Genomic DNA, 24,299 nt, shown 5'->3' on the forward strand with positions numbered 1-24,299 from the left:
TATTACTGAATACATCAAGTTGAATATCACATCCATTGTAATCCACTGTATTACACAGCATGCGACCCTGTGCTGTGTGAAGTTATAGGTATGACTAACTACGCTGTTCCTTGTCGCATATTTCAGGGACCTAGAGGATTTCCAGGGACGCCCGGGCCTCCTGGACTGAAAGGTCACAGAGTGAGTATAACCGCTCTGAATCATTCATGGAAATGTTACTAGGTTACAAAGAAAACTCATTAATGACATTCCCCCAAAACATTTGTTCTTTTCCCATTTCTCCACTACTTTATAAAGCTTAAAATAATACTTCATTTAGGTTTTTTGGGTTGTTTTTTTTTCAGTTTTTCTTATTCTCTGTGCATGCTTATTAAAGAAGAAATAACTTGTGACATAGCATTTCAGCACTACAAATAAATCCCAAATGATAATAGAGTATGATAACAGATTTTTGTTTTTGTTTTTTTAGGGTCATTCTGGTCCACTTGGCCAAAAAGGTGAAACCGGAGCCGTCGGATCCAAGGTAAAAACAAAAGGAAAACAAAACATGGTTATACCTGTTATCTGTCTGTCTTTTTGTCTGATTGGTTGATTTGGCTGATTGATGGTTGGTTTATTGATACCTGTTTAATATACTTTCTTATTTGTCTTGCAAAACCCCCCACTAAAACATCCTGCCATGTATGACTGCTGTCAGGCTACAATCAAACAAATAAGGTTTTTGTGTTTTTCTAGGGAGCTAACGGCCCCACTGGTCCAATGGGAGCACCTGGACCCATGGTAAGTCATATTAAAGTCCCATTCTCAAAACAAAATGTTCTAATGTCTAATGTTGAAGTGATACACACAGCAAGTCCTTAAAAGAGCCCAACAAGTTGCCTCAGCATTGCTGCGCCAAACCAAATGTGAAGAACTTGTCTCCAGAAAACATTTGAATAGATTTTTGTGTCTCACTTTTTTGCCTGTTGCTGCAAGTGTTTCCCATCTACATCACCAATAAAAAACTGCCTCGTGTATCACCACCTGGAGGACTGCATGTAAAATGGATTACTCATTTATTTGTCACACATTTTTTTAATATCCCGCCACCATGGTGCATTGTGTCATCATGACATTAGTGTCTATCTGTGTGTGTGTGTGTGTGTGTGTGTGTGTGTGTGTTTGTAGACACATTTTTCTGAATACAATCACTCAAGAACAATCCATGATAGAAACTCCACACTTGCACCACAGGTTCCCCCTATAGAGCAGATGAGCTGATTAGATTTTGGAGCAACTTGCTGCATAAATTTGCACATTAATGAGGAAAAACAGATTTTCTTGAAACTACTGTAACTCCTTAATGCTTTAAGATACATAGTTCATTAATCTCACCCATGTGTTATGTTAACACAAGTATGTTGATATAGAAATACTTGCTAATTAATTGCTTTATTAGCATAATGAATGGCCTCATTAGCATAACTGGTTATGTTCAGTATATAATGGTGATTATGGCGGGACATTAGCAAGATAAAACCATAACCTGCACTTTCACTGCAAGACACTTAGAATTATTTTATATAGCTTTATATAGCATGTTGTGATTTTCCATGGACTGCAATACACACACCTATATGGGACAAGGATCTATGTACTGTGGCTTGAGTTTTACTACTTTTTGAGTGTTTTGATTTTGGACTTGGCAAGGCTATATCCAATATAAATTCACCCCTGTCAACTTCATACTTCACTTGAATACTCAAGTATAAGTTGATGTGATTTCATTGACTGCTTGACAGCTGTAAAAGTAATGTTTTCCTGTGTATTGTAGGGTCCTGCTGGGATGTCAGGGGAGAGGGGGCGCTCTGGACCCAGCGGTGTGCCGGTAAGGATGAAATCACTGCAGCGCATTGAAGACACTTGCTACCATGATTAAGTATTTCTCTTTGGTGCCATGCCATTTAAAGTAATGGATATGTGTATGTTATTGAGTTGTGTTTTAGAATGATAAATCAACCATTTGTAAAAAGGGACACCTACTGCCTTACATCAATGTCCGACTGTGAATTATCAGTCAAAGTGGATTGTTTTTGTCTCTTAGGGAACGCGGGGTCCACCTGGTAACATCGGAAAATCAGGTCCAATGGTAAGTAAGGACGTACTTTACCATAGTGGATTATATACCCATATCCTACCCAGTTTAGTATAAATACACATGGAGGTGGAGCTGAATGGAAAAACATACCAGCAGGGTAGACTCTCATCCCCTGCTTGTAATTTCCCGTCCAAACAATGTAGTTTTAGATCTTCAGTGAAACAAATCTGAATGCTGTTTTTGCATTTTGTTGATGATGTTAGCCATGTTTAATTCTTTACCTACTGGACTGTCACTTTTTTGACTATTATACTTTATATCTATTATGGTAAGCATTAATAACTGCTAAAAACATAGTCAAATGCTAAAAGGCATAAAGACAGACTAGTAGCAATGCTAAAATGTTAGCCATACCCTGCAAGGACCTGGATGGCCCGTATGTATCTAGACTCTATCATCACTATGCACATTTATTAGCGTTGCATTATGCAGTCTCATGTCATTGCTGTTGGTTAACAGGGTCCCTTGGGTCTCAGCGGTCCACCCGGCTATCCAGGAACTCCAGGAATGAAGGCAAGTGCAGTAACACACCTAACAGACACGACACTCTTCCATGAGCTATGTGCTCACACTATGGGCTCTAATTCATTATTATCTATGCATTATCTATTTTTGCTAAAGACCTATACATTCTCTGAAAATGTCATCAAAGCACATTTCTGTATATTAATTGTATTTGGTCGTTACAGTTATTCTGATTCTGTTATCTAACTTATCTATTATTGCAACTGACAATCTGTGGATACGGTTTATAAGTACAGTAGTTTAACCTCTAAAGCAGGAAAGCCTTCCTTTGTAAAGAGGTTTGAAGATGGTCATTGTCTTCCGCAGGGACAACCTGGTCCCACAGGAGTCCGGGGGCCCGAGGGCCCACAGGGACAGAGAGGAGAGACGGGTCACCTGGGCAGAGCTGGACCAGTTGGCCTCCAGGTTAGTTTCATTTTACCTGTGCTTATCAGATGTAGCACATCATAAGGAAGTGATACACACAGCAACTTTTTAAACAACTGTGATGGGCAACAGAGTGGTGGTGTTTCCTAGATATCACTTCACAAATATTACTTCAATCACAGGAACATTTTGTTGCCAGTAAACATTAGAGTAGACCCTTTGCCCCACTTCGTTGCATGTTAATGGTAATGTTGCTCGGGTTAGTTTGGCGAGTTTATCACCACACTGAACAGCTCAACATACTGCACAGTGCATTGCCTTGTTGTTCTAACTGGACATATTTTATGTTCAAAGGGACCCATGGGTGGAGATGGTGGTCCAGGTGCCAAAGGCCCAGTGGTATGTAAACAATCACTCAATTTAAATGATATATTTACCATATCTGATGTGGATACACACAGGGCACATGTGATATGGCCGCCAATGGTTTTGGATGATAAAGCGGTTCTCCTTTACAGGGTAATGTGGGTCCACAAGGTCAAGGCGGCCATCTTGGACCCTCTGGCCCACCAGGACCGCAGGGAAGCACCGGCCAGCCTGGAATCAAAGGACAACTGGTAAACTGCCTTTAGTTTTCAGTACCATTTAATACTATATATAATGAGAAGTGAATTGCTTCATTTGTAGGAGACTCACATTCTTGCATGTTTGTCTTCCAGGGAGATGTCGGCATAGGAGGATTCAAAGGAGAGGCTGGACCCAAAGGAGAACTTGTAAGCTCCAATGATATTAGTAGAAATATACTAAATCTTCTGTACAATGCACACATTTTGTATATGATCGTATACATTGATACTTAAAGATAACTCAAATAAATGAATGAATGAAACACATCTTTGGCCAATGACAAGTAATTGAACTAAGCGAACAGAACTGAGCTGTTAACTGAACTACCTGAACAGACAGGACTTACCTCTTGGCTTCATAGCATGTTGTGGACTGTGTCTTTGGTCTAGGGTCCCCAGGGCTCCCAGGGAGTGCTCGGACCTCAGGGCGAGGAAGGGAAGCGAGGACCACGCGGAGACTCGGGCTCCGTCGGCCCTCCCGGTCCCATCGGCGAGAGAGTGAGTCAGCGTTCTGCCTCGCTCTGTAATATCCATCAGTCAGAGAGCCGTACTTTAAGGACAGGGGTCATCTCAATAATGACTTCAATCTAGGAAATTAATCATTTTGAAAAGATCGGGGACACAATAAATCACTTTCAGCAAATTCTGCAAATTAGTGTGCGGAATTGGAAATGCTCCCATTTATGTAGAAAGTATATTGATTCATGGATGATTGGAAAGTGGTTTTACTTATATTAGATGGTGCTGGTTTTTTTGGACAGATCTAGATGCAACCTGTTCTGCTCAAGGGACTTTTATTGGTTCACTTTATTTTAAGCATCATTACCAGAATGTGTTCGCTTAGTCGACTTTCCTGGTTAAATAAGGATGTAACCAACTTTTCTTTTGAGAAACAGGTTTTGTTTTAACATGGAGACGGTAAAAGTGACTAATGGATGGTAACTAATGGATTTGTTTTTCAGGGAGCTCCTGGTAACAGAGGATTCCCTGGTGCTGATGGATTGCCAGGACATAAGGTACAGTACATATTGTTTTGAGTGATTATTAGACTGAATCATTACTTTCACATAGTGGACCGGTTTCTGGAAATGATAAACAAGAGCAGAGCAAGATGTGATAATAGCACCATAGTAGCTGATACTGGCAGCTTGAGGCTCAGGTATTACCTAACTTTGCACACACACTGCTTTGCTCGAACACATTTCAGTTGGCAAAGAGAAAGTATAATCTTGTAATTCATTTCGTAATCATTTTGTCTCTGAAGGGTGCTCAAGGAGATCGTGGAACATCTGGCCCACCGGGGCCAAAGGCTTCTGTAGGAGATCCTGGACGCACTGGAGAACCTGGTCTACCAGGTGCAAGGGTAACATTGAAGAGCTTGGCTTCCCACTCTCCACACACTACATTTACTGTGTTCACTTCTTCATCTCAAAGTTCTTTGTTTTCTCAACTTGTTGTTCTCTTCTCCAAAGGGTCTGACCGGCACTCCTGGAGTCCAGGGGGCAGAGGGCAAGCCAGGACCGCTGGTAGGTTACATTACTCCATCACAACTTAGAATTTGGTTATATAATTAATTGTCTATACAAGTTCACTATGAGGTTATGATAACACACAGGCGATGGCTGGTTTGTTCCTTGTGTAGGGTGCCCCGGGTGAGGATGGCCGGCCTGGGCCTGCAGGGTCTATTGGAAACAGGGGACCAGCAGGAACCATGGGATTACCAGGCCCCAAGGGCTTCAACGTAAGGCTCCACACTCACTGCTCAGCCTGAATAATGACAATCACATCAGTCTGTTTGTCTGCTCTTCTGTTTCTAATCAGAAAACATGTTTTAAACTCAAAAGGGTGACCCAGGAAAGACAGGTGAACAAGGATCTGCAGGAGTGTCAGGTCAAAGAGTGAGTACTTCTTGTCAATGATACATTGTATAATACGCGTTGTTGTGCTGCGGGCATGAGGTAAGAGGACATATAAACTTATCCCAGACATGTAGGACACAGCAAACAGGAGGATGAATACACTGTATATTTATGAACAATGTGTTTTGGTTGTTGCATTAGCTTCAGTATTTTCTATTCATTGTACTTACTCTTGTATTCTTAATTATATCCTATTCTTTGCTTCTGCTGTGATCCAGTTTCCCCACGGAGATCATTAGAATTTCATCTTATCTCATGTTAACTTACCTGAAAACCCCACACACTCTTGGGAAATCAAGCATGCCAGCTCCTTCCAGATGTGGGAAGACCGACTTTGTTGATTATCTTTTTTGTTTCTAGGGACCTCCTGGGAAAGATGGAGAAGTTGGCCCTGCTGGTCCACCTGGTCCATCTGTAAGTCTCTGGTTTTTAATCCATTACATTCACTGCACAATGCATTTTTACTGATATCATAAATGACGCTTGAATGCCATCTCCTCTCACAGGGTGTTGCAGGAGACAGAGGGGAGCAGGGACCTCCGGGTGTAAATGGATTCCAGGTGCGTTATTGTTTTTATCTGAGAAAGTTGCAGAAAGGTTTATGGACATAGACTTACACAGGTGTAAAAAGACATGCTGGTACACAGGGAGTGATTAGCCCTCTTTCCGTGCTGCAGAAGTTCTCTGATCTTCATGTCTGACGATGCTTTTGTGTTCTTAGGGTTTGCCTGGAAACCAAGGGCCCCCTGGAGAACCTGGAAAACCAGGTGACCAAGTAAGTGTGTATGGGTTTGTTTGGACAGATACAACCGCTATGACACAATTGCAAGCAGCTTCTCATTGTTTTGAATCACAGTATCTTAGCTAATGTTTGCAATACCCAGAAACCCTTCAACTACTACTACCTTTCATATTGTTTACTGTCCTAATATATTTTTTGGAATACCAGGAGCTTGCTAAGGCCTTTGACTGAACATGTCTGTCTGTTTGATTCAGGGTATTCATGGAGAGCTCGGTGCCGTGGGTCAAATTGGACCAAGGGTACGTAACCTCCCCCATGTTGATTTGCATGTGTTATGATTGAAATGGTGAACACTGAAGCTGACTAACTGACACCGAAACTGACGTCTGATTTCTGCCCCAGGGAGAGCGAGGAATTCCTGGCGAGAGAGGAGAACTTGGTCCAACTGGTCTGCAGGGATCCAAGGGAATCCCTGGTGCACCAGGTCCGGACGGGCCAAAGGTACGGTGGCATCACCTGTATGTCAAAGATTCTTTTTTGATGGGGTCGTAGTTAAAGGAGAATCACACTGAATTCAGAAGAATTCAAAATATTGTTGTTAGATAAAAAACAAACATCTGCAAAAAGTATGTTTTTTTTCAAGAGAGTAGAAAAGAATGCTCATTTTTATCATTGATACTCATATAAACTATATAATGAGGTTTCAACAGTGTAAAGGGCCCAAGGGTCATGAAACTCTGTGTGTATTAGAAGATTATTGTGTAGCAGTCATAGTTAAAGGGAAATACACCTGGATTCATAAACATTAAAAAATGTTTATTCTTGTGCACTTTGTACACTTTTGTTATACACAGGTTCATTGACAGCCCTACAATAAATAACGTGTGATTGCAATGAAAAGCCTGTTAACCTGTTTGTTTGTGACTAAAGGGCAGCCCCGGTCCCCCTGGTGCAGTTGGTGATCTGGGTCCTCCAGGTCTTCAGGGAATGCCAGGAGAGAGGGGCATCTCTGGCCCGCCGGGGCCCAAGGGTGACAGAGTAAGTTTAACATCATCATCATCATTTTTCTCCTCTTGCTTTTTAATCGTTTAGTACGGTTTATTTACGTGTCACACAATAAAAATCAAACACACCTTGAGTGCACCATGGGTTAATTCATGTATGAGCAAGCTTTGACCGCACATTTCCACTGTGTTTTGTATCTTCTGAAACAGACACTGTTTACACTGGACTTGAGAGTTACTCCCCATTCACCACTTACAGAGACTTGGAGAGTTCATCCATGTTAACAGCACATAAAAGAGGCTAACATCTTTTTTTTTTCCCTATCTTTGTAGGGGGCTATTGGTGAGAAAGGTTCAGAAGGTACAGCTGGAAACGATGGTGCAAGGGTAAGCAGAATATCTTTCAATCACTGCAAATACATTTTATCATATCATATCTCTGGGGAAAAGAAACTCAACTCAAGCACTTAATGTTAGAGACCAGGAAATTAAATGTATATATCTAAGACTGAGAAAAAAAAGGGCGACAGGTAAAACTGCTGTGGTATCAGTGCGAGTTTGAAACTTGTCACAGCTTGTTCTGTCTAACAAACATGTGTCCGCTCAGCTGACTGCTCAGTTACTGGCAACAGTGATGAATGGATATCAACAGGATTCCTTTATTTTCAACAGGGAGCCCCAGGCCCCGTTGGCCCGCTCGGACCCGCTGGACCCAGTGGTGAGAAGGTAGAGACTTTTGTTTTTTTCTGACACGGGTTACAAAGCTGGTATTTACATCAAAATGATTCAAAGTCATTTACTGCAGGAAGTGAGTTCTTTGTTGGGAAAGTATCAGTTCCCAAGGTGCCCACTATGCTGTTAAATCCTGCTGCTTCACATGTTCTTGGCTGCAGCTGATAGTGTCTTCCAGCTCGTGAAGGCCGGTTCTTGGCTTGTATTTTGCTTTTGCAGGCATAAAAAGACTGGATTTATGAGAACACGCAAAGTCAATGAGAGGCAGCGTGAAAGTCGTGTTATTGTCAGTAAACATGTGACATCTTTACAGGGAGAACCTGGACCCAAAGGACCAGCCGGACCTCCAGGATCCAGAGGACTGCATGTGAGTAGACCTTTGCAGAAACAGAATTTGGCCAGTGTTTTAAACCTCTACATCGAGTCTACTTAGGTTATGTTCATTGTACTATGAAGTGAACTAGTATTGTAGATTGTTTGGACTTAATGAATATATAATGTACTGCAGGGAGCTCGAGGTGATCCTGGTCCTATTGGTGCTGTTGGATTCGCTGGACCACCTGTAAGTAGTCAGTCACTGTCTGGTTGTCATGTCTTTGCCATGCATTTCTATTTAATGATTACTGCATTGGTGGAAAGCCTGATTTCTGGTTGATTGAATTACTTTCATTCATAATAATCCTCCAGGAGGGGATGTGGAACTATCTCATAAGATCTTTCCATCTATTTATTTGCTGTTGTGAAGAAGACAGATGATGATAGAGATGGCTTGCAGTATCGTACTAATAGCGTCTACCTATTGCAGGGTCCTGATGGCCAACCTGGAGTCAAGGGGGAGCCTGGAGAGCCAGGTCAGAAGGGAGATGCTGGGTCTCCAGGACCTCAGGGCTTGGCCGGTGCCCACGGACCTCCTGTGAGTTGCAAAAACAGAAAGACCCTACCTGGAGGGTTCTTTCATTAGTGCATTGGTGTGAAAGTAGTTGTGTTGACACATTTTCATGCAAGCAAAAAAATCAAGAAAAACCCACACACTTGCCATTACAAGCCGTAGCATCAGTGATCTTGTTTGTACTTTTAATTGGTCCAAAGTGGAAGTTTTTGGATATCAATTTGTACAGAACCTCTTTGCTAATATGCTACTGATGAACCCCGTTCTAACAAGCTGTTGTTTTTGTAGGGGCCAATCGGTGTTGCTGGACTGAAAGGCGGAAGAGGAACACAGGGTGCACCAGTAAGACCAGTTCATAGTTACAGACTTATGTGAAACTAGATGAAGAAATGATTCCATGAGCACAGGAAGGGTTTCACTTCCAAATGTTAATTCATTTTATACACATTCTACTACCTGAAATATAGTATTAACTCAAAGAAGTATTTCATAAGCTTTCTTTTTCAAAAACATTAAATGCAAGATGCTTAAGCTCACAACTTCATAGTATTTATTAGTATTACATCATGCACTTTACCTTCATGCTACCTATAATTTTGTACAACTACACGTCACTTTTTTCACATGGCGGATATCTCATTCTGGTATCAAACTTCTTCTGAGTGTCTTCTGTTACTTTTCTGTCCCCAGGGCCCCACTGGTTTCCCAGGATCAGCAGGAAGGGTCGGCCCACCAGGCTCAACTGTAAGTACCTGTGTCCTGAGTGTCAATAAAAACACTTTTACAGTAATATGAGGGATTTTTCTCAGGTGGTAAATGGGATACAAATGCACAAGAGCACGAACATCCAACCTGAATTCTAATTTTGATTAAATGACTTCAAACGCCTAAGACTGAGGAGGACATTTGTACCATGATTACTTTTGTTGATTTTCCAAAATAGTTCCACACACAGAATTGCTGCTCTTCAAAATATGTATTAAACCGTTTGTGAAATTTATCTATTTCTGAAATGCTACATCTTTATCTTTGCAGTAAAAATTGTGGACATGCAAATAACTTGAAAAAAAGTAAAATATAGGGCGTTTTTTACTGTGATTATGGGTACAACGGTGATGCAATAGGTACGAGGCACAGACATTTTTATACAACAGTTACCAACATGTGAAAATGTTCTGACATTTTCTTCAAAGCAATATACTGTGCCTACACAAGAACAAAAAGTAGACAACAATAATCAACCAATAGCGTCTTGGTTATCACAAGAGTAGGAATATAGGAGCCAGGAAAATACAATCATGAAATATATATACTGGATACTACACTACTGCATGGATCTAAATCATCCATTTCTGCTAGGGTCCTGTTGGAGAACCTGGACCCCTGGGACCCCCTGGGAAAGAAGGTCCTGCTGGTCTCCGTGGAGACAACGGACCTCCTGGAAGACAAGGAGAGAGAGGACCACCAGGACCGCAGGGAAGCCCAGGAGACAAAGGAGACTCTGGGGAAGACGGACCCACGGTAAACTGATGCTGTGGCTACATTTTCCATGTGATATTATGTTATATTTTAGATGACTAGCTATCCAGAGTGACTTACACAAAAGTAGGATAAGCTTTGATTTATAAATCACTCACAGTACAAGCAACCAGTGTCTGTTGCAACTGATTTTAGGGTTCAGGAAACTTTGCGTAGGCTTGTCAGTGTTTCAGAGTCGTGTGGTTTGAGGGGAAAAGTGCCATACATTACTATCCCAGTTCTTAAAACCACAAATCGCTCCAGAGCTTGTAGTAATTGACTTACAGTTGTAGGGTTTCAGGATCTGAAATACTTTAAAATAGCCTCTTTTGTATGGATTGATGCCCGTCTATTGTTTTCATTTGTAGTGTCTGGTTATATTATGAAGTAAAAACGTAAAGCAGATCCTCCTAACCAAATAAACACGAATCAATTTGACATGGGTTATACGGCATTTGTTGGCCAGTGTGTTTCCCTCCTGGGCCAGTGTGGTGTCTGTGCTAACCAGCCAGATCATCTCAAGACGGGACACGCAGGAACAGTGGATTCACACAGTACTGAATCTGATCATTCATCCTGATCTCCTCTACAGGGTCCTGACGGCCCTCCGGGTCCAGCTGGAACTACGGGACAGAGGGGCATTGTGGGTCTTCCTGGGCAGAGGGGAGAGCGTGGGATGCCAGGCCTTCCAGGACCAGCGGTGCGTCTCATATTTTATTCAAATCCTGATTCTACTGGACATTTGCTTCTTTCTTCATGTCATCTGCAAGGCTCCAGCATGACCCATATTAAGTCCATGCATTTTATTTGAATGCTGTATAGTTGGTACTGTGCAATGGATAGAAGACTGAAGATGTGTGTGTGTGATTAGTGTCTGGAGTGGAAAGGTCATTCTAGTGCTTCATTCATCAGTTGTCTGTTTTCTTTGCAGGGTCCACCAGGAAAACAGGGAAACACAGGACCAAATGGAGACAAAGGCCCCCCAGGCCCAGTTGGTGCTCCAGGCGCTAATGGACCTCGTGGTGACGCTGGTCCTGATGTATGTAGAAAGTTTGACATTTGTTGTGATTCCCAAATGAGTGTTCCTTTACTGTCTCTTTGGAGAAGGCTGGACAGCAGCTCTAACATGTCTCTGTTGTTCCTCAGGGGCCGGCGGGGTCCGACGGCCCGCCAGGCAAGGATGGTGTTCTGGGACAAAGGGTAAGACTAGTAAACTCTTAAGAGACACAGAGAATCCAAATTCACCCATATGTATTGCTGTGTGTATTGCAAGGGAGCAACAAGTATTCCTCTTCCAGGGAGACCGAGGAGATCCTGGTCCAGAAGGTTTGGTCGGTTCTCAGGGACTTCCTGGCTCTCCAGGTCCTGTTGGTGCTTCAGGTGGTGCTGGAAAGAGAGGAGACGCTGTACGTGGAATGTTTTTTTGTTTCTTTTTTATTGTCATGTGTCAGGATTTGAAAATCTGCACAGAACATCCTGATTACCTGCCAAGGAGGTTGTTAGTTTGTCTGTCAGCGGGATATCTCAAACTCTAATGAGCTGATTTCCATGAAGTTTGGTAGACAGATCGGCCTCGGGCCCAGGAACAACTGATTATGATTTTACACAACTATCATTTAGCAGTAAATATGAAACCAACAGAGATAGAGACTTGATTCCAAATCCTAAGGATGTTTGTAGAGTCAAGAAATCATATTAATGTCAAATTTAAGTGATAGGAATGATTGCTTTGGATCAGAAAGTTGTAGAACTATTCAGCCTTGGCAGAGCTTTGTGCTCCCTGAGTGTCTTCTAATCTCTTATTTCTACCCATTGCAGGGCTCAAGAGGACCTGTTGGTCCACCTGGCTCAGCAGGAAAGAGAGGATTAACGGTGAGTCTCCTGCTGAGAACATCTGGAGGTTTTGTGGCATGTTATATCAAAATGGCTTATGTAGAAAAAATGGAAAATAAGCTTTTTGCAACTTTCATAATTTCTAAAGCCATCCTAATTTAAAATATAGGTATTTCTTGCTTCACTAGTAAAATGTTTGTAACTTCAAAGTCCAAAACAAAGTAGTATTATGTAGTATTATCACATGAACAGCTCTGTTATTCAATTGATAGTGAAAAAATGTGTCCAAATGTGTTTTGTCAGTACCTGCAGTTTTTGTCATAACGGCAATATTTGATTCACCAAAACTTTAGAGGTGATGTCAGAACATAACCACAATAAACATGATCTTCCTAATTTCATAACATTTATCATGAAATGTGGTGTGTTCTTTTAACAAAGGGACCCCAAGGACCAAGAGGAGATAAGGGCGACCTGGGAGACCATGGAGAGAGAGGGCAGAAGGGACACCGTGGCTTCACCGGCCTGCAGGGTCTTCCTGGACCTCCTGTAAGTACAACTGATGCTCCAAAACCCATTCACATTCATTTTCCTAACACACACCATGTGTTTAGTGTAGAAGCAGAATCCATTCACCTTGCAGAATTTCAGACAGAATTGCAAATGAAGGAGGGAAGGGAACAAATACACTAGAAGGTCTGAAGAAGTGTATTGTATATCCACTGAACAACTGAAAGGAGACCGATCTGTATTGGTTATGACAATTTGTCAAGGAGTAACAAAGACTAAAGACCCAGTGGAAAGCACTGGTTAAAAAGAATTGCATTGGTGCAAACTTGTGCAGCCTCTTGTCTGAGTAACAAGCAATACAGCAATATTGTGTCGAATACTGGGGAACACTTTATATCCAATTATAGAATGTATAAATTATAAATGCATTCAGATAATAATAAATATCCAAATCTGCCTCTCCTTTTAGGGTACAACAGGTGAGCAGGGAGCTCCAGGAATCATTGGACCAAGCGGCCAAAGGGTAAATGCAACAGTTACATTTCTTACAAGATCTTGTGAACGAACTTATATATACACTTTATATACACAAGTTTCCAGAAATGTATCTATTGATATTTCAAAAACACACATTATTCTGTCCATAAAAATGTAATCAGTTTGTAAAGGTCTTCTGATGAGCCAGAACTTCATTAGTAACCTTGTATCTGTTTTACTTTTATGCCAGCAATCATTTTGTAAGAGTAGGAGTCATGGTAGACTCATTTTGGAATGAAACTCTTCATTTTAAGAAAGGCTAACAATCTTTGGTGTAATATGCAGGGCCCCCCCGGACCGATCGGGCCTCCAGGAAAGGAAGGGTATCTTGGACAGTCGGGACCGATGGGACCACCTGGATCTCGTGGACTCAGCGGTGACATCGGACCAGAGGTGAAGCCTCTTTATACACAGCAGCAATGCTGAAGTATGCTGAACTGATATTGGGTTGCAACTGATAGTCGGCCGGCAAAAAAAACGGCAACAAATGAGCAAGTGAGATTTACGGTGGTTGGGAAATCGACCCGTGGTTTTGATTTAATCTGTCACTTTAATTTCCTGTGAGGCAGATATACTATATAATGTCTAGACAGGAACAGCTGTTAAAAAGGCCCCAACTCTCCCATTAACTTGATGAATGCCCTTTAAACAAAAGTAAGTTGGGTAATAATGAAAAGAGAGTCACTTCCAATATATCAGTATTGGCTGTACTGTAAAAACACACATAAACTAAACCGTGTTGCTGCTCTTCACTCTGCAGGGCCCCCCAGGAGAACCCGGCCCCCCAGGTCCTCCCGGTTCCCCGGGACCCCCCACGGCGGCCATGGAAGACCTGTTCGGCGGTCCTCACGATTACGACTCCGGCCCTCCTCCTCCCCCCGAGTTCAGCGAGGACGAGGCTCTGCCCAACAGCAACGCGTCCACCATCGTGCCTGTGGACCCCGGGGTCCAGGCCACGCTGAAGGCCCTCAGCAGCCAGATCGACAGCATGAAGAGTCCCGACGGCACCAAGAAGCACCCCGCCAGGACCTGCGACGACCTGAAGCAGTGCTACCCCATGAAGAAGAGCGGTGAGTCGCAGTGCAGGTGTTAGGGAAGAGTCTACACTGCGCTGTGCTGGTGCTAAAACAGACCTGCATTTGTAGAGCAGATTGATGTTTTTTGGGGGGGGAAAGAAGTCAAACTGCGTCTATTACCGCTGTGTTTGAACTGAATTTGTCACATTAATCTTGTTAGAGCAAGATATAGAAGAAAAACAAACCTGTTTTCTAGACTTTGCAGTTTACATTTGAATAAAAGTCTAATACATACAGTAAATACAGTAGGAGAGACAAGCTTTGTTTGCTGTGCAATGTGAATATCAATCCCCTCTCTCATATCTTCCCCTTTTTTTCACCCTTGCTACTTTGCTCTTATCTTATTTAAACTTGGTTGCACAAACAGTAATGTTTCCGATTTATTTTATTGTTCCACTCATTGCAAGGATATGAATAAGAGCATCAGCTGTGTGTCTAAAATGACAATGAATACTAACCGTTCCTGATGTTATCTAGGTGAATACTGGGTAGATCCAAACCAAGGCAGTGCGGAGGATGCCATCAAAGTGCACTGCAACATGGAGACCGGAGAGACCTGCATCTCTGCCAACCCACCCAGCATACCTCGTAAAGTGTGGTGGAGCTCGTCCAGGAGCAAGCCCGTGTGGTTCGGAGCCGACATCAACAGCGGAACACATGTGAGACGCTGCATTTTGATACATCTGCTGTAACCTGTGAGACGAGCAGGAGGGAGAGGCCATCTGTAGTTTCTGAAGCTGTTTAAGACTTAATTATGAGAGTTTGACTAAGTTTTACCTACATTCTTTATGTGATGTGGTAAAACATTTTTGCTGGCATTTCTTCTCACATTTAGAAATAATTAGGTCATTAAAATAGTGTTTTGTGATCTGTCAGATCCGTAGTATTTGTAATTAAGTGTTGGTAATTTAAATATCAACATAACATTGGTGGAAACTGAGGGAGAGAAGTGCGCTTCAACGGTGGAATTTTTGTGTGAGGAATGCTGAGCCAAAAAACCATCAAATCCAATATGAACACTCAAAAAACAGTGGGGTAGTAGATCCAAAATTTGGGGGAAAAATTGATACAAAACTCACATTTCACGTCTTTATGAGGGCAAACACTCAACGTGTTTTGGCTTAGTGAAGGTTTTTATGCTGAAACATGCTAGTGTTTCATGATGTGTGCCCCTAATAAATAAGTGAAATGTGAGAATTGTATCCAGTCCTTTTTTCCCCAATTATGAATGTGCTACCTCACTCTATAATATTGGCATTGGTAAAAACTGTTGGCTACGAAAAGATCTTACTTAACTTGCTTTCCTTGTGGTTCTAGTTCGCTTACGGCAACGGAGATCAGTCTGCAAACTCCGCCACGGTCCAGATGACGTTCATCCGCCTGCTGTCCAAAGAAGCCTCCCAGACCATCACCTACCACTGCAAGAACTCTGTGGGCTACAAGGACGAAAAGACCGGCAACTACAAGAAGGCCGTAATCCTCAAGGGCTCCAACGATCTGGAGCTCAAGGCAGAGGGAAACAACCGCTTCAGATACACAGTGGTGGAGGACTCCTGCACAGTAAGTTCCAGCAGCGGCTTCAGTTAGCACGGTGTTAACGGTATTAAGTTCATTTTTATAAGCCTATACTGTTGATCACAAGCCAATCCCCCTCTTAAAAAGTATTGTGGGATACTGGTTAAACCTTTGCTGCTGTCATATGAAAACCTCATAACTCCACTTTTGGTGATTTCCATGTTTTTAACTTAAATTGAAGGATTGCATGGTTCTCTTTGGGTTGAGACAAGCTCTACCTCGACATGTTGGAGATACAAGGTTTTCACAAGGCAGCAGAGAAATGATGAGTGGAGATAAACACTACCAGTCAAAAGTCTGGACCCACCTGATTGGATGTACTATGTTTTTCATTCTCTTAAAGCCATTTTGATCTAAAGGCTTATGCTTAAATGCTTGAAAATGGTTTCTTAGACAAATATAAATAGTGAAGTTGATGCTATGTATGACTTCCTTTCCAAAGCCTTTGCCTTTCCATCAAGGCAAAGGGCGGCTACTTTAAAGAATCTAAAATATAAGATAGTTTTGATTTGTAACACTTTTTTTGGTCACTGCATAATTCAAGTTGTGTTATTTCATAGTTTCTATGTCTTTACTATTATTCTTCAATGTGGAAAATAGTAAACTTTTGACTGGTAGTGTGTATAGAAATCAAATTCCTAAGGTCACAGGTTTGACACCAGCAGCACCCAGTGTCTTTGAGCAACATGACATGAAGCCTTATCTGGTCTAGCAAGGCTGCACCTAACTGACACTTCACTATTTACATTCACCATTTGCTTTATCGAGATCTAGTGCTCTTAAATCTCGAGAACAATCAAATTACCTACTGAATTTCTCTGTTTCTCTGTCTTTTACAGCAAGCCAACGGCAACTGGGGCAAGACAGTGTTTGAGTACAGGACACAGAAAACAGCAAGACTTCCCATTGTGGATATTGCCCCTGTGGACATTGGCGGCCCCAACCAAGAGTTCGGTGTTGATATCGGGCCTGTGTGCTTCTTGTAAATCCAGCAGCAGGGACGCACTGCAGAGAATCCTGAGACTATTGAACTGACAGCTGACGCGATCAGCCACGTTGTACATACAAGTACTGAGGACTATTCTGGCCCTGTGGCAAGATATTTATTGTGCCTTTCAAACAATTTTCAAGACATCGAAGATTTGTAAGTTAGATGAATGTTTGAGAGAAATTTCCATAAAAAAATTGGTAAAATTCAGAATCATTCCTTTGTCTTCTTTTATACGTTTGACTTTAAGCTTCATGCATTTTGAGGCGAACCTATGCTATACTTTGGTCCAAAGATCTTAACCCATTAACGGCACGTTTTTATTTCACAAAACAAAAAAGGTCAAAGAAGCTACCAAAGATTTATGAATATGAATGCTTTAAAATGTTAATTATAACTGCTGTTTATAAGCCTGGAACAATTCCATGAAATCAAAGTCAAATGATTTGTCCCACCACTATGACCCCCCTGCTCCTTTTCATAGATTTGTCTATTTTCTTCTTCTTTTTTTTTTTTTTTATATCACGTGTTTGAATATAAAATGAAAGTCGTGGTGCTATTGAGGAAATGAATACAGCCGATGACACGTTCGTTGGCACAGGTATTTTCTCTTTTTTTCTCAAGACAGTTTTGATAAAACTTATTTCTGTATCCAGTTATTTTAACTCTGTACTGACCACATAGAACATTAAAGATACATTAAGACTGTCGATTCCTCAGTGTTAGCTACCTCGTTTCCGAAACTGAGACGCGATGACATTACATGTAAATCTTCTTCACAGGTGCTGTTTTGTAAGTAGTGTGATCCGCATGCGCTCCTTCTCCCAGCTGCGTGGGGCGGGGCGGGGCGGGGCGGGGCGGGGTGTGGGGAAGCCAATAAAGATCTTTCTGTCAATGATGGACAGGTGAAATTGGTGTCGTGTGAATGGTGTGTGGTGATTTGTAAAAAATCTTTCTTTCCAACGATTACAGTAACCCTAGCACAGAATATTATATTCCTATGCATGTCAGTTCCCCCTTGTCAGTATCCTGGACTTATATGCTCTTGAAATCCTTTTATAACGACTTTTTGAGAAAAAGGTGGCTGTTTGCTTTATGTATTTCTTGCTATGCAACAAATTAAACAAAATGCTTGTTTATCCCCCAAGCTCTTGTCATATTAATTCAGGTTTAGTTAAGTTCCTACCTTTCAGTTTGCCTCACTAGATTTTACTCTTTTGCACACAGACTATTTTTTCCATAGAAAAAAGCATTTATTTCTGTTCTTATAATAGTTTTGTGTTAAATATGAGCTGTCTGTATTAGTCTTAAGTTTGAATGTGCTTTACTTAAGTAGTATTGTGACCATTATCTGGTTCAGATTTCTTTTGTTTGAGGCCAAATGATTTGACTGAATGAGTATATTTATTATAGATTTTAAACATGTAAATATTCTCTTTCACGAGGCTTTAACTGCCTGCTAACACCGCAGAGGCAGAGAGGAGGGGACTTTCCGTACTGGAAGCAAATGAGTTTCATCCTTTGAAATAAATATTGAAAATACTTCTCTCTGCCTGGTCTTATTTGAGAAGAGTTTATTTGGTCCCTGTTAAGTTTTTGGGTTAGATTTACTGTAACAGAATATTTTCAGCCTCAGGAGGAGTGAAATCTGGAGACGATGGGGAACAGAGAGAGAGAGTGGTGAAGCTGAGCAAAGGTAATGTCAGACCACAGAATTAACATAAATGCAGTTCAACAAAGTTCGATAAATAAAGACAATGGTGGAGTGGAGTAATCCTGAAAGTGGATGTGACAGCTGCCCGGGATCAACACCAAAACAAATCCCATGTAGAACTACCAAACATTTGGAAACAGTTATTTGAATTGAAGACAAAATCCACTTCAAAAAGGAAACTTACGCATAACAGCTAAAGTTGATAAAACATTGTTATTCACACAGTACAGAACGAATGAGCGATCACTTCTGCAGTAACATTTTCTTTAATAACTGTAACAGCAAAGTCATATTGCATACAAAGTAAAATAATGGGAATAGTACTGTATATGGACAGAGGTTTTCAAAAAAAGTGCTTTCAGGTGCAAGAAGAGAAGATACTAGCATGATAAGAAAGTAAAAGATATGACAATACAAGTAAATACTGCAATGGCAATTCAACCTGTTAAAATGCAAGACGATCAAACAATTCAATGCCAAAACAATAGGTGGATAAGTCGGTTAAGTCATAACAATCAGAATGGATTAATTACAATCAGCTACATAATGTGTAAAAAATACTGTTAAGTAAAAGAAGCTATGTAAAATCATGGGCAAGCTGAGAGTTTGCTGAGAGTTAATGAAACAGTTTCCATCTACTTGTCTTGACAGGTTGTGTTTTTGCATACAAATAGGAATGTGTTAACAATGCAGAATTAAAATGGTGCATATTCAATGGAGGAGTCTACACAGAAACCGTATCATATGAAAATTCTGCCACGGAGTGTACCATTGGACATATTGTACTATATACATCCTTCATTGCCTGTGCAAGCAAAGGTTCTCAAAACTACTCCTTCCATATGTGTTCTCTTTTTTTTACAAAAATAGTTCTTTTCTACAACGGATCTGAATTTACCTTGTAATATCGAAAAACCAAATCTAAATGCAAATACATATAAACCTCAAGATGAAAACCGTGACATCTTGACTGGACTGTGGAGCGGATTTTGGCACTTCTTCATACAAACGAGTTAAAAGTACGGAACAAAGAGCATCTTCTTGGCATCAGCAGCGACTGTCTAGGGGGTCGAGAGAAAAGACAGTGCCCTCTAAGGTTAGTCCCATTTTGAACCCCTCCTGAAAGACAAGCAGGAGAAGAGCTGTGAGCGTTTTAGTCGCCCCACAAAACCAAAAAAAAAACATGTCAACACTCAATTCATTTGATTAACTCAAGGTTTCAAAAATGTTTACGGCTTAGAAACAACAGGAGAAAAGTTTAAGCATCTGTGCGCGAGTAAAAGATGCTAAACTCAGCCTGGAGAACACAACATTAGCAATATCTCATGCTCGGTCATGCGTTGTCCGCCCACATCCAACACACACTTCAAGCAGGAACACCACATGGCATGCATCTGGATGGGAGAGGTACTGACGAACAGTATATCTAAAACTGCAGACACCTTAAGGAACTCATTTAAATCAGATGTATTAAAAAGTCAAAGGGGATATTGTGCAAACTGCCAGAAATAGCTGGACCAAAATCTAGCCACAATTATCAGATTTATCTAAAAAAAAAAAAAAGACTTATAATTTACAGATGCAAAAACAAAAAGTATCTATTATACTATATTTAGCACTGTACTACAAAAGTAGTGAAGAAAAAAGGGCTAGAAGAGCAAACATTTCACAGCAAAGTAATCAGAATTTCAATACTATATATATTGTATATAACTTTAAAACTTTAGATGATCATAAGAGCTCACATACTGTCATTATACACTATAAGATGTGCTTCAATGTATGTAATATGCTATAAACTATGTTTGCTCATTTCAACTAGTAAGTCAAGCAGCCTGATGTTACTGTTTTCTCCATAGAAGAGATCAAGGCAGCTAATCAACTACAGAGAGCTGAGATCACACATAAATAGCTAATTAATTAGGTTTGTGGGACTGTAAACAATCTATCTCTATTGATCAAGATGTTTTAGAGAAGTTGGAGTTGCTGCCTTTCCATAGCTGTGGTCTTTGTAGATATAGCGGCATGCAGCAACACTCAAGGCGTGCAAGAGCGAGACACAAGCAGCATCACAGCAAAGACAGAGAGGGGTCGGCTGTGGGTCAGATCACAGTAGAAGTACAAACCATCTCTGACGCTGCAAGTGGGAAGGAGAAGAGACGGACAGGGATTGTTAATAAAGAATGATGGACAGGAAGAAGTGGAAGGAGGAGTTCACACTAAAAGAGTGCCAGTGCAATATCGCCCCCTACTGGCAATTCCCTGCTATAAAACTCCACAACAGTTTTGCAAACAGAATCAAGCGGCTGCAGGTTTTTTTTTTTGGGCTCATGCAAATTTTGGCTGGATGTTCGGTTCCCAAACACACCATTTTGTAATTGTACAGCTCAGCACCTTGCAATTTCATGCTTTCCACAGACTCATAGAAAGTGTGTGATTGCTGTGGATCAGACATATTGTATTTGTGATCATAGTTCGATTACATGCCAACTTATATCAGCGACGATCTGATGCATCTCATGCAGAGCAGCAGGATACGGACGAGCCCACAAATACATATTCTACTGCAATATGAAATGTATTCTCGGTACAGAGCGAGAGATTGAATTGCCATTCATATTTCCAGACAGCAGAGGCTAATGGTATTTCTGTTAAGGTCAGGTACTGACAGCCTACAATTATATATACATAACCGTGATGATGATAGCTGACAGTATGCTCTTTTTTATCTTTTTTGAATAGTGAAAATGGGTTTCGATTTTAAAGTGGGCTATTCAGATATGGTCCCCAATTTAAAATGATATAACAATATACCACTGATGGATAAATGATGAAAGTGAGACATTTTCTTGAAATATCTCTTTATGATTAGAAATCAACACTGGATGGGTTACACAAAAAGATTATGTGTTAATACGGCCCTTTTTCTATACAGACATCAACGGCTAAGATCCCTTTTAAATCTATATAATGAAATATCTCACATCTTCACCATTGAGTAAGTAAAGGATTTCATTAAAATCTTTTGTTTTTTTGTGCTCAGCATATTATAAAAACATAGTCCAAACAGGAACATAAAATGAGGTAACTGCTTTTTTTTTTTACAGTGCTACTGGGTTCCACAAAAAACTGTAACCATACCCTTACATTAAGAAAACAAATGTAGAGGAAACACAAACGTCACAGACATGCGGTCACCTGCATCTCATCCAACTTTGACTGAATATCTGGAGGGAAGTCGGCTGCTCCGCAGGTGAAGGGATCAAATGGCTCGGCACCAAACAGGTCTTTCCCTAAAAAACATAAACATTAGACTTCAATTCCCTGTATGTTGATTGAGAAGGAAACAAAAACCTAATTCGGAAGTGACTTAAAGTCTAGGATTATCCTACAGAAACTGGATCAGAAACCAAAGAAACTGGAGATGTCATGCAAAAAGTTGCAAAAAGGAAACAATACAGTACATCGCAATTTAATATTTCCCTGTGAATAACACATATCCCTTTCCACTGCAGTCCGAATGTGTTGAAATTATAATTTCATATTACTGTGGCTTGGTAGCATACATCAAGACCAGACTTCATTGCAGGGAACTATGAAACACGCTTTATTGCTGAAAGCTGTGATACGCAACTTTTTGGCAACTCTTTGGGGAATGTGAGAGGGCAATGTTGCAAGCATAAAGTGAGACAGAAGACAAAAAATGCAATTACAATCCGTCTAGACAAAATCCAGTTGCCATGTAATGAATGCAAGAGTGATTGTCAGTTGGCTAAGGTGCAAACTGACAATTCTTTTGGCAATGTTGTCCTGCAATATTCTACAGCGTTGCTCGAAAAGTTTCCTAGTGTATCACAGCCTTGACCCTTCCATTCAGATTATAGAAGCTTACATATTTTCTAAATCATTAATGGGGGGAGAATACCACTCAGTTTAACCCACTGCATGTTATTCCTACAGTCTAACAGTCCGATCAACGTTTGCAAAAATGAACAAGTCTCTTTCTTATGCAGAAACCAGAGAACTAAGATCAAAACCCAGTACTGGACCATCCTAAACCAAAATGAGCAGCTTTACCCTTCAATAAATGTGTGATCAGAAAAGTGACAACACAACTACTCACTTATATCCGGTGGCAATGTAGTTGGAGGTGGAGGTGGGCAGCCGTTGCTGGCCGGTACGGGCGCCAGGGGCGTCACGGGGGAGAAGGGGACCATGTCAAAAACGTCTGTGGACTGGGGCTTCATGGAGATACTCCCTGCCTGCATGAAGCCATGAAAAGAGTTAAGACCTTCACACTAAGCAAGGTCTGAATTCTTAGTAGTAAGCTAGTAAGTCGGAGTAAACAACAGATCTACTTCTACACAAAGAGCGACAGAAACAGCAGGTGAAGCGAGAGAGGAAGAGATAATGCCAAGAGAGTGCGAGGACATGGAGAGAGAGAGAGAGAGAGAGAGAGAGACTCCAGAGCGGAAACGAGAGAGAAGCAGAGGGTGTTTACGCGAGGCCGTGGGATGCTGCATCCCTCGGGAGGCTTAGCAGGAGGGAGAGCAGGTTTGGCAGGCGGAGGGGTTAGCAGCCCGGCGGAGAGGTTGGACTCCGGCGAACTCATAGGAGTGAGCGTGACAGAGGAAATCTCCAGACAGGAGAAGGACTTGATGTTGTGACACCAGAAGAGAGAGGAGGGCCTCTGCAGCATGTACGCTTCGTTAGTCGAGTTTATGTGCAGCAGCTGAGAAAAGATCGCAAGACAGAAAAATGACTGGAAAGGCACAATATTATTCGGTCGTGTGTACTTGGAGGAGCGTGGGTAATTGCATTCGCAGGAGGCTGTCGCCGGTGCTGGCATTTGCACCAATTAGATGGTAAGCGTATCACATTACTCATCAAACCAATCAGGTGTGTAATTGCTTTGCTTCAGACAAAGCTTAGACCCCACCGGCTCCCCGCAGATAGGACCGGCCAACCCAACCCCAGCTTTGAATAGACTCTGCATTTTAAACAGAGCAACTGAATGCATATCAGAAAACTCAGTTGCCATAAAAAGGTTCTAAGAATTACTGCATGAAGTGATGCTTTCAAATGCTACTTTTTGGAGACTGTAATTTGGAGTGTTGTCATCTTTCATAATTAAGTAAGTAGTGGGTGATGTGTAACATGTTAATCCCAAATGACTTGACTATAGTTGGGGGTGTGCGAAGGATTTAAATAATCATCCTGTCATGAAGAGAGAAATTTAATCTTAATGTGCACAAATGAAGGATCGAGCCACAATGGCAATCTGCCATCAATCTATTAAAGACAATATAACAGAGAGAGACAGCGTAATGAATAAACAAAGTGCACCGCTTCATAAAGATCAATATGTCCACCCTAAATACAACGATGTATCACCAACTGTGACAAACACACATATTATAAAGACAATGACAACAGAGACAACGATACTTCAAAAGATGTAATGGACCCCTGGCGCTGAGGGGAAAGAGACATTATTTGTCAGGGAGAGAGAGAGAGAGAGAGAGAGAGAGAGAGAGAGAGAGAGAGAGAGAGAGAGAGGGGAACCACTGCAATGTTTTTACGCACCTCAATCCAAGCCAGTATGCTA

The 24,299-nt window shown here is 41.3% G+C and overlaps 2 protein-coding genes across 5 annotated transcripts in view; one reads left to right on the forward strand and one right to left on the reverse strand.

Annotated features, from left to right (window-relative positions):
* col5a2a (collagen, type V, alpha 2a) overlaps positions 1 to 18,525 on the forward strand; it is a 46,349-nt gene extending 27,824 nt beyond the window's left edge. Inside the window, exons 13-54 of the mRNA XM_078285890.1 lie at positions 127 to 180; positions 470 to 523; positions 736 to 780; positions 1,814 to 1,867; positions 2,084 to 2,128; positions 2,597 to 2,650; positions 2,969 to 3,067; positions 3,383 to 3,427; positions 3,547 to 3,645; positions 3,748 to 3,801; positions 4,045 to 4,152; positions 4,617 to 4,670; positions 4,919 to 5,017; positions 5,127 to 5,180; positions 5,297 to 5,395; positions 5,499 to 5,552; positions 5,934 to 5,987; positions 6,080 to 6,133; positions 6,295 to 6,348; positions 6,570 to 6,614; positions 6,718 to 6,816; positions 7,246 to 7,353; positions 7,653 to 7,706; positions 7,992 to 8,045; positions 8,365 to 8,418; positions 8,560 to 8,613; positions 8,857 to 8,964; positions 9,229 to 9,282; positions 9,631 to 9,684; positions 10,300 to 10,461; positions 11,051 to 11,158; positions 11,390 to 11,497; positions 11,605 to 11,658; positions 11,757 to 11,864; positions 12,277 to 12,330; positions 12,733 to 12,840; positions 13,271 to 13,324; positions 13,624 to 13,731; positions 14,099 to 14,408; positions 14,892 to 15,073; positions 15,732 to 15,974; positions 16,829 to 18,525. Of these exons, the coding sequence (XP_078142016.1) occupies positions 127 to 180; positions 470 to 523; positions 736 to 780; positions 1,814 to 1,867; positions 2,084 to 2,128; positions 2,597 to 2,650; positions 2,969 to 3,067; positions 3,383 to 3,427; positions 3,547 to 3,645; positions 3,748 to 3,801; positions 4,045 to 4,152; positions 4,617 to 4,670; positions 4,919 to 5,017; positions 5,127 to 5,180; positions 5,297 to 5,395; positions 5,499 to 5,552; positions 5,934 to 5,987; positions 6,080 to 6,133; positions 6,295 to 6,348; positions 6,570 to 6,614; positions 6,718 to 6,816; positions 7,246 to 7,353; positions 7,653 to 7,706; positions 7,992 to 8,045; positions 8,365 to 8,418; positions 8,560 to 8,613; positions 8,857 to 8,964; positions 9,229 to 9,282; positions 9,631 to 9,684; positions 10,300 to 10,461; positions 11,051 to 11,158; positions 11,390 to 11,497; positions 11,605 to 11,658; positions 11,757 to 11,864; positions 12,277 to 12,330; positions 12,733 to 12,840; positions 13,271 to 13,324; positions 13,624 to 13,731; positions 14,099 to 14,408; positions 14,892 to 15,073; positions 15,732 to 15,974; positions 16,829 to 16,975 (3,663 nt within the window). The 3' untranslated portion in view covers positions 16,976 to 18,525. The remainder of the gene's footprint in view (positions 1 to 126; positions 181 to 469; positions 524 to 735; positions 781 to 1,813; positions 1,868 to 2,083; positions 2,129 to 2,596; positions 2,651 to 2,968; positions 3,068 to 3,382; positions 3,428 to 3,546; positions 3,646 to 3,747; positions 3,802 to 4,044; positions 4,153 to 4,616; positions 4,671 to 4,918; positions 5,018 to 5,126; positions 5,181 to 5,296; positions 5,396 to 5,498; positions 5,553 to 5,933; positions 5,988 to 6,079; positions 6,134 to 6,294; positions 6,349 to 6,569; positions 6,615 to 6,717; positions 6,817 to 7,245; positions 7,354 to 7,652; positions 7,707 to 7,991; positions 8,046 to 8,364; positions 8,419 to 8,559; positions 8,614 to 8,856; positions 8,965 to 9,228; positions 9,283 to 9,630; positions 9,685 to 10,299; positions 10,462 to 11,050; positions 11,159 to 11,389; positions 11,498 to 11,604; positions 11,659 to 11,756; positions 11,865 to 12,276; positions 12,331 to 12,732; positions 12,841 to 13,270; positions 13,325 to 13,623; positions 13,732 to 14,098; positions 14,409 to 14,891; positions 15,074 to 15,731; positions 15,975 to 16,828) is intronic.
* Positions 18,526 to 18,988: 463 nt separating this feature from the next.
* The window catches only part of gulp1a (GULP PTB domain containing engulfment adaptor 1a), a 90,629-nt gene continuing 85,318 nt past the window's right edge, over positions 18,989 to 24,299 (reverse strand). For 3 of the 4 annotated variants that reach the window (XM_071900886.2, XM_078285893.1, XM_078285892.1), the window contains 3 exons: positions 22,815 to 22,953; positions 21,890 to 21,984; positions 18,989 to 19,810 (listed from right to left, as the gene is read on the reverse strand). In XM_071900886.2, the coding sequence (XP_071756987.1) occupies positions 19,739 to 19,810; positions 21,890 to 21,984; positions 22,815 to 22,953 (306 nt within the window). In that variant the 3' untranslated portion in view covers positions 18,989 to 19,738. Of the gene's footprint in view, positions 19,811 to 21,889; positions 21,985 to 22,814; positions 22,954 to 23,192; positions 23,411 to 23,514; positions 23,522 to 24,299 lie in introns of all 4 variants that reach the window. The other variant, XM_078285894.1, reaches the window with a different exon arrangement.

This window comes from Centroberyx gerrardi, chromosome 10, assembly GCF_048128805.1.
Source record: "Centroberyx gerrardi isolate f3 chromosome 10, fCenGer3.hap1.cur.20231027, whole genome shotgun sequence".
Classification (NCBI taxonomy): Eukaryota; Metazoa; Chordata; class Actinopteri; order Beryciformes; family Berycidae; genus Centroberyx; species Centroberyx gerrardi.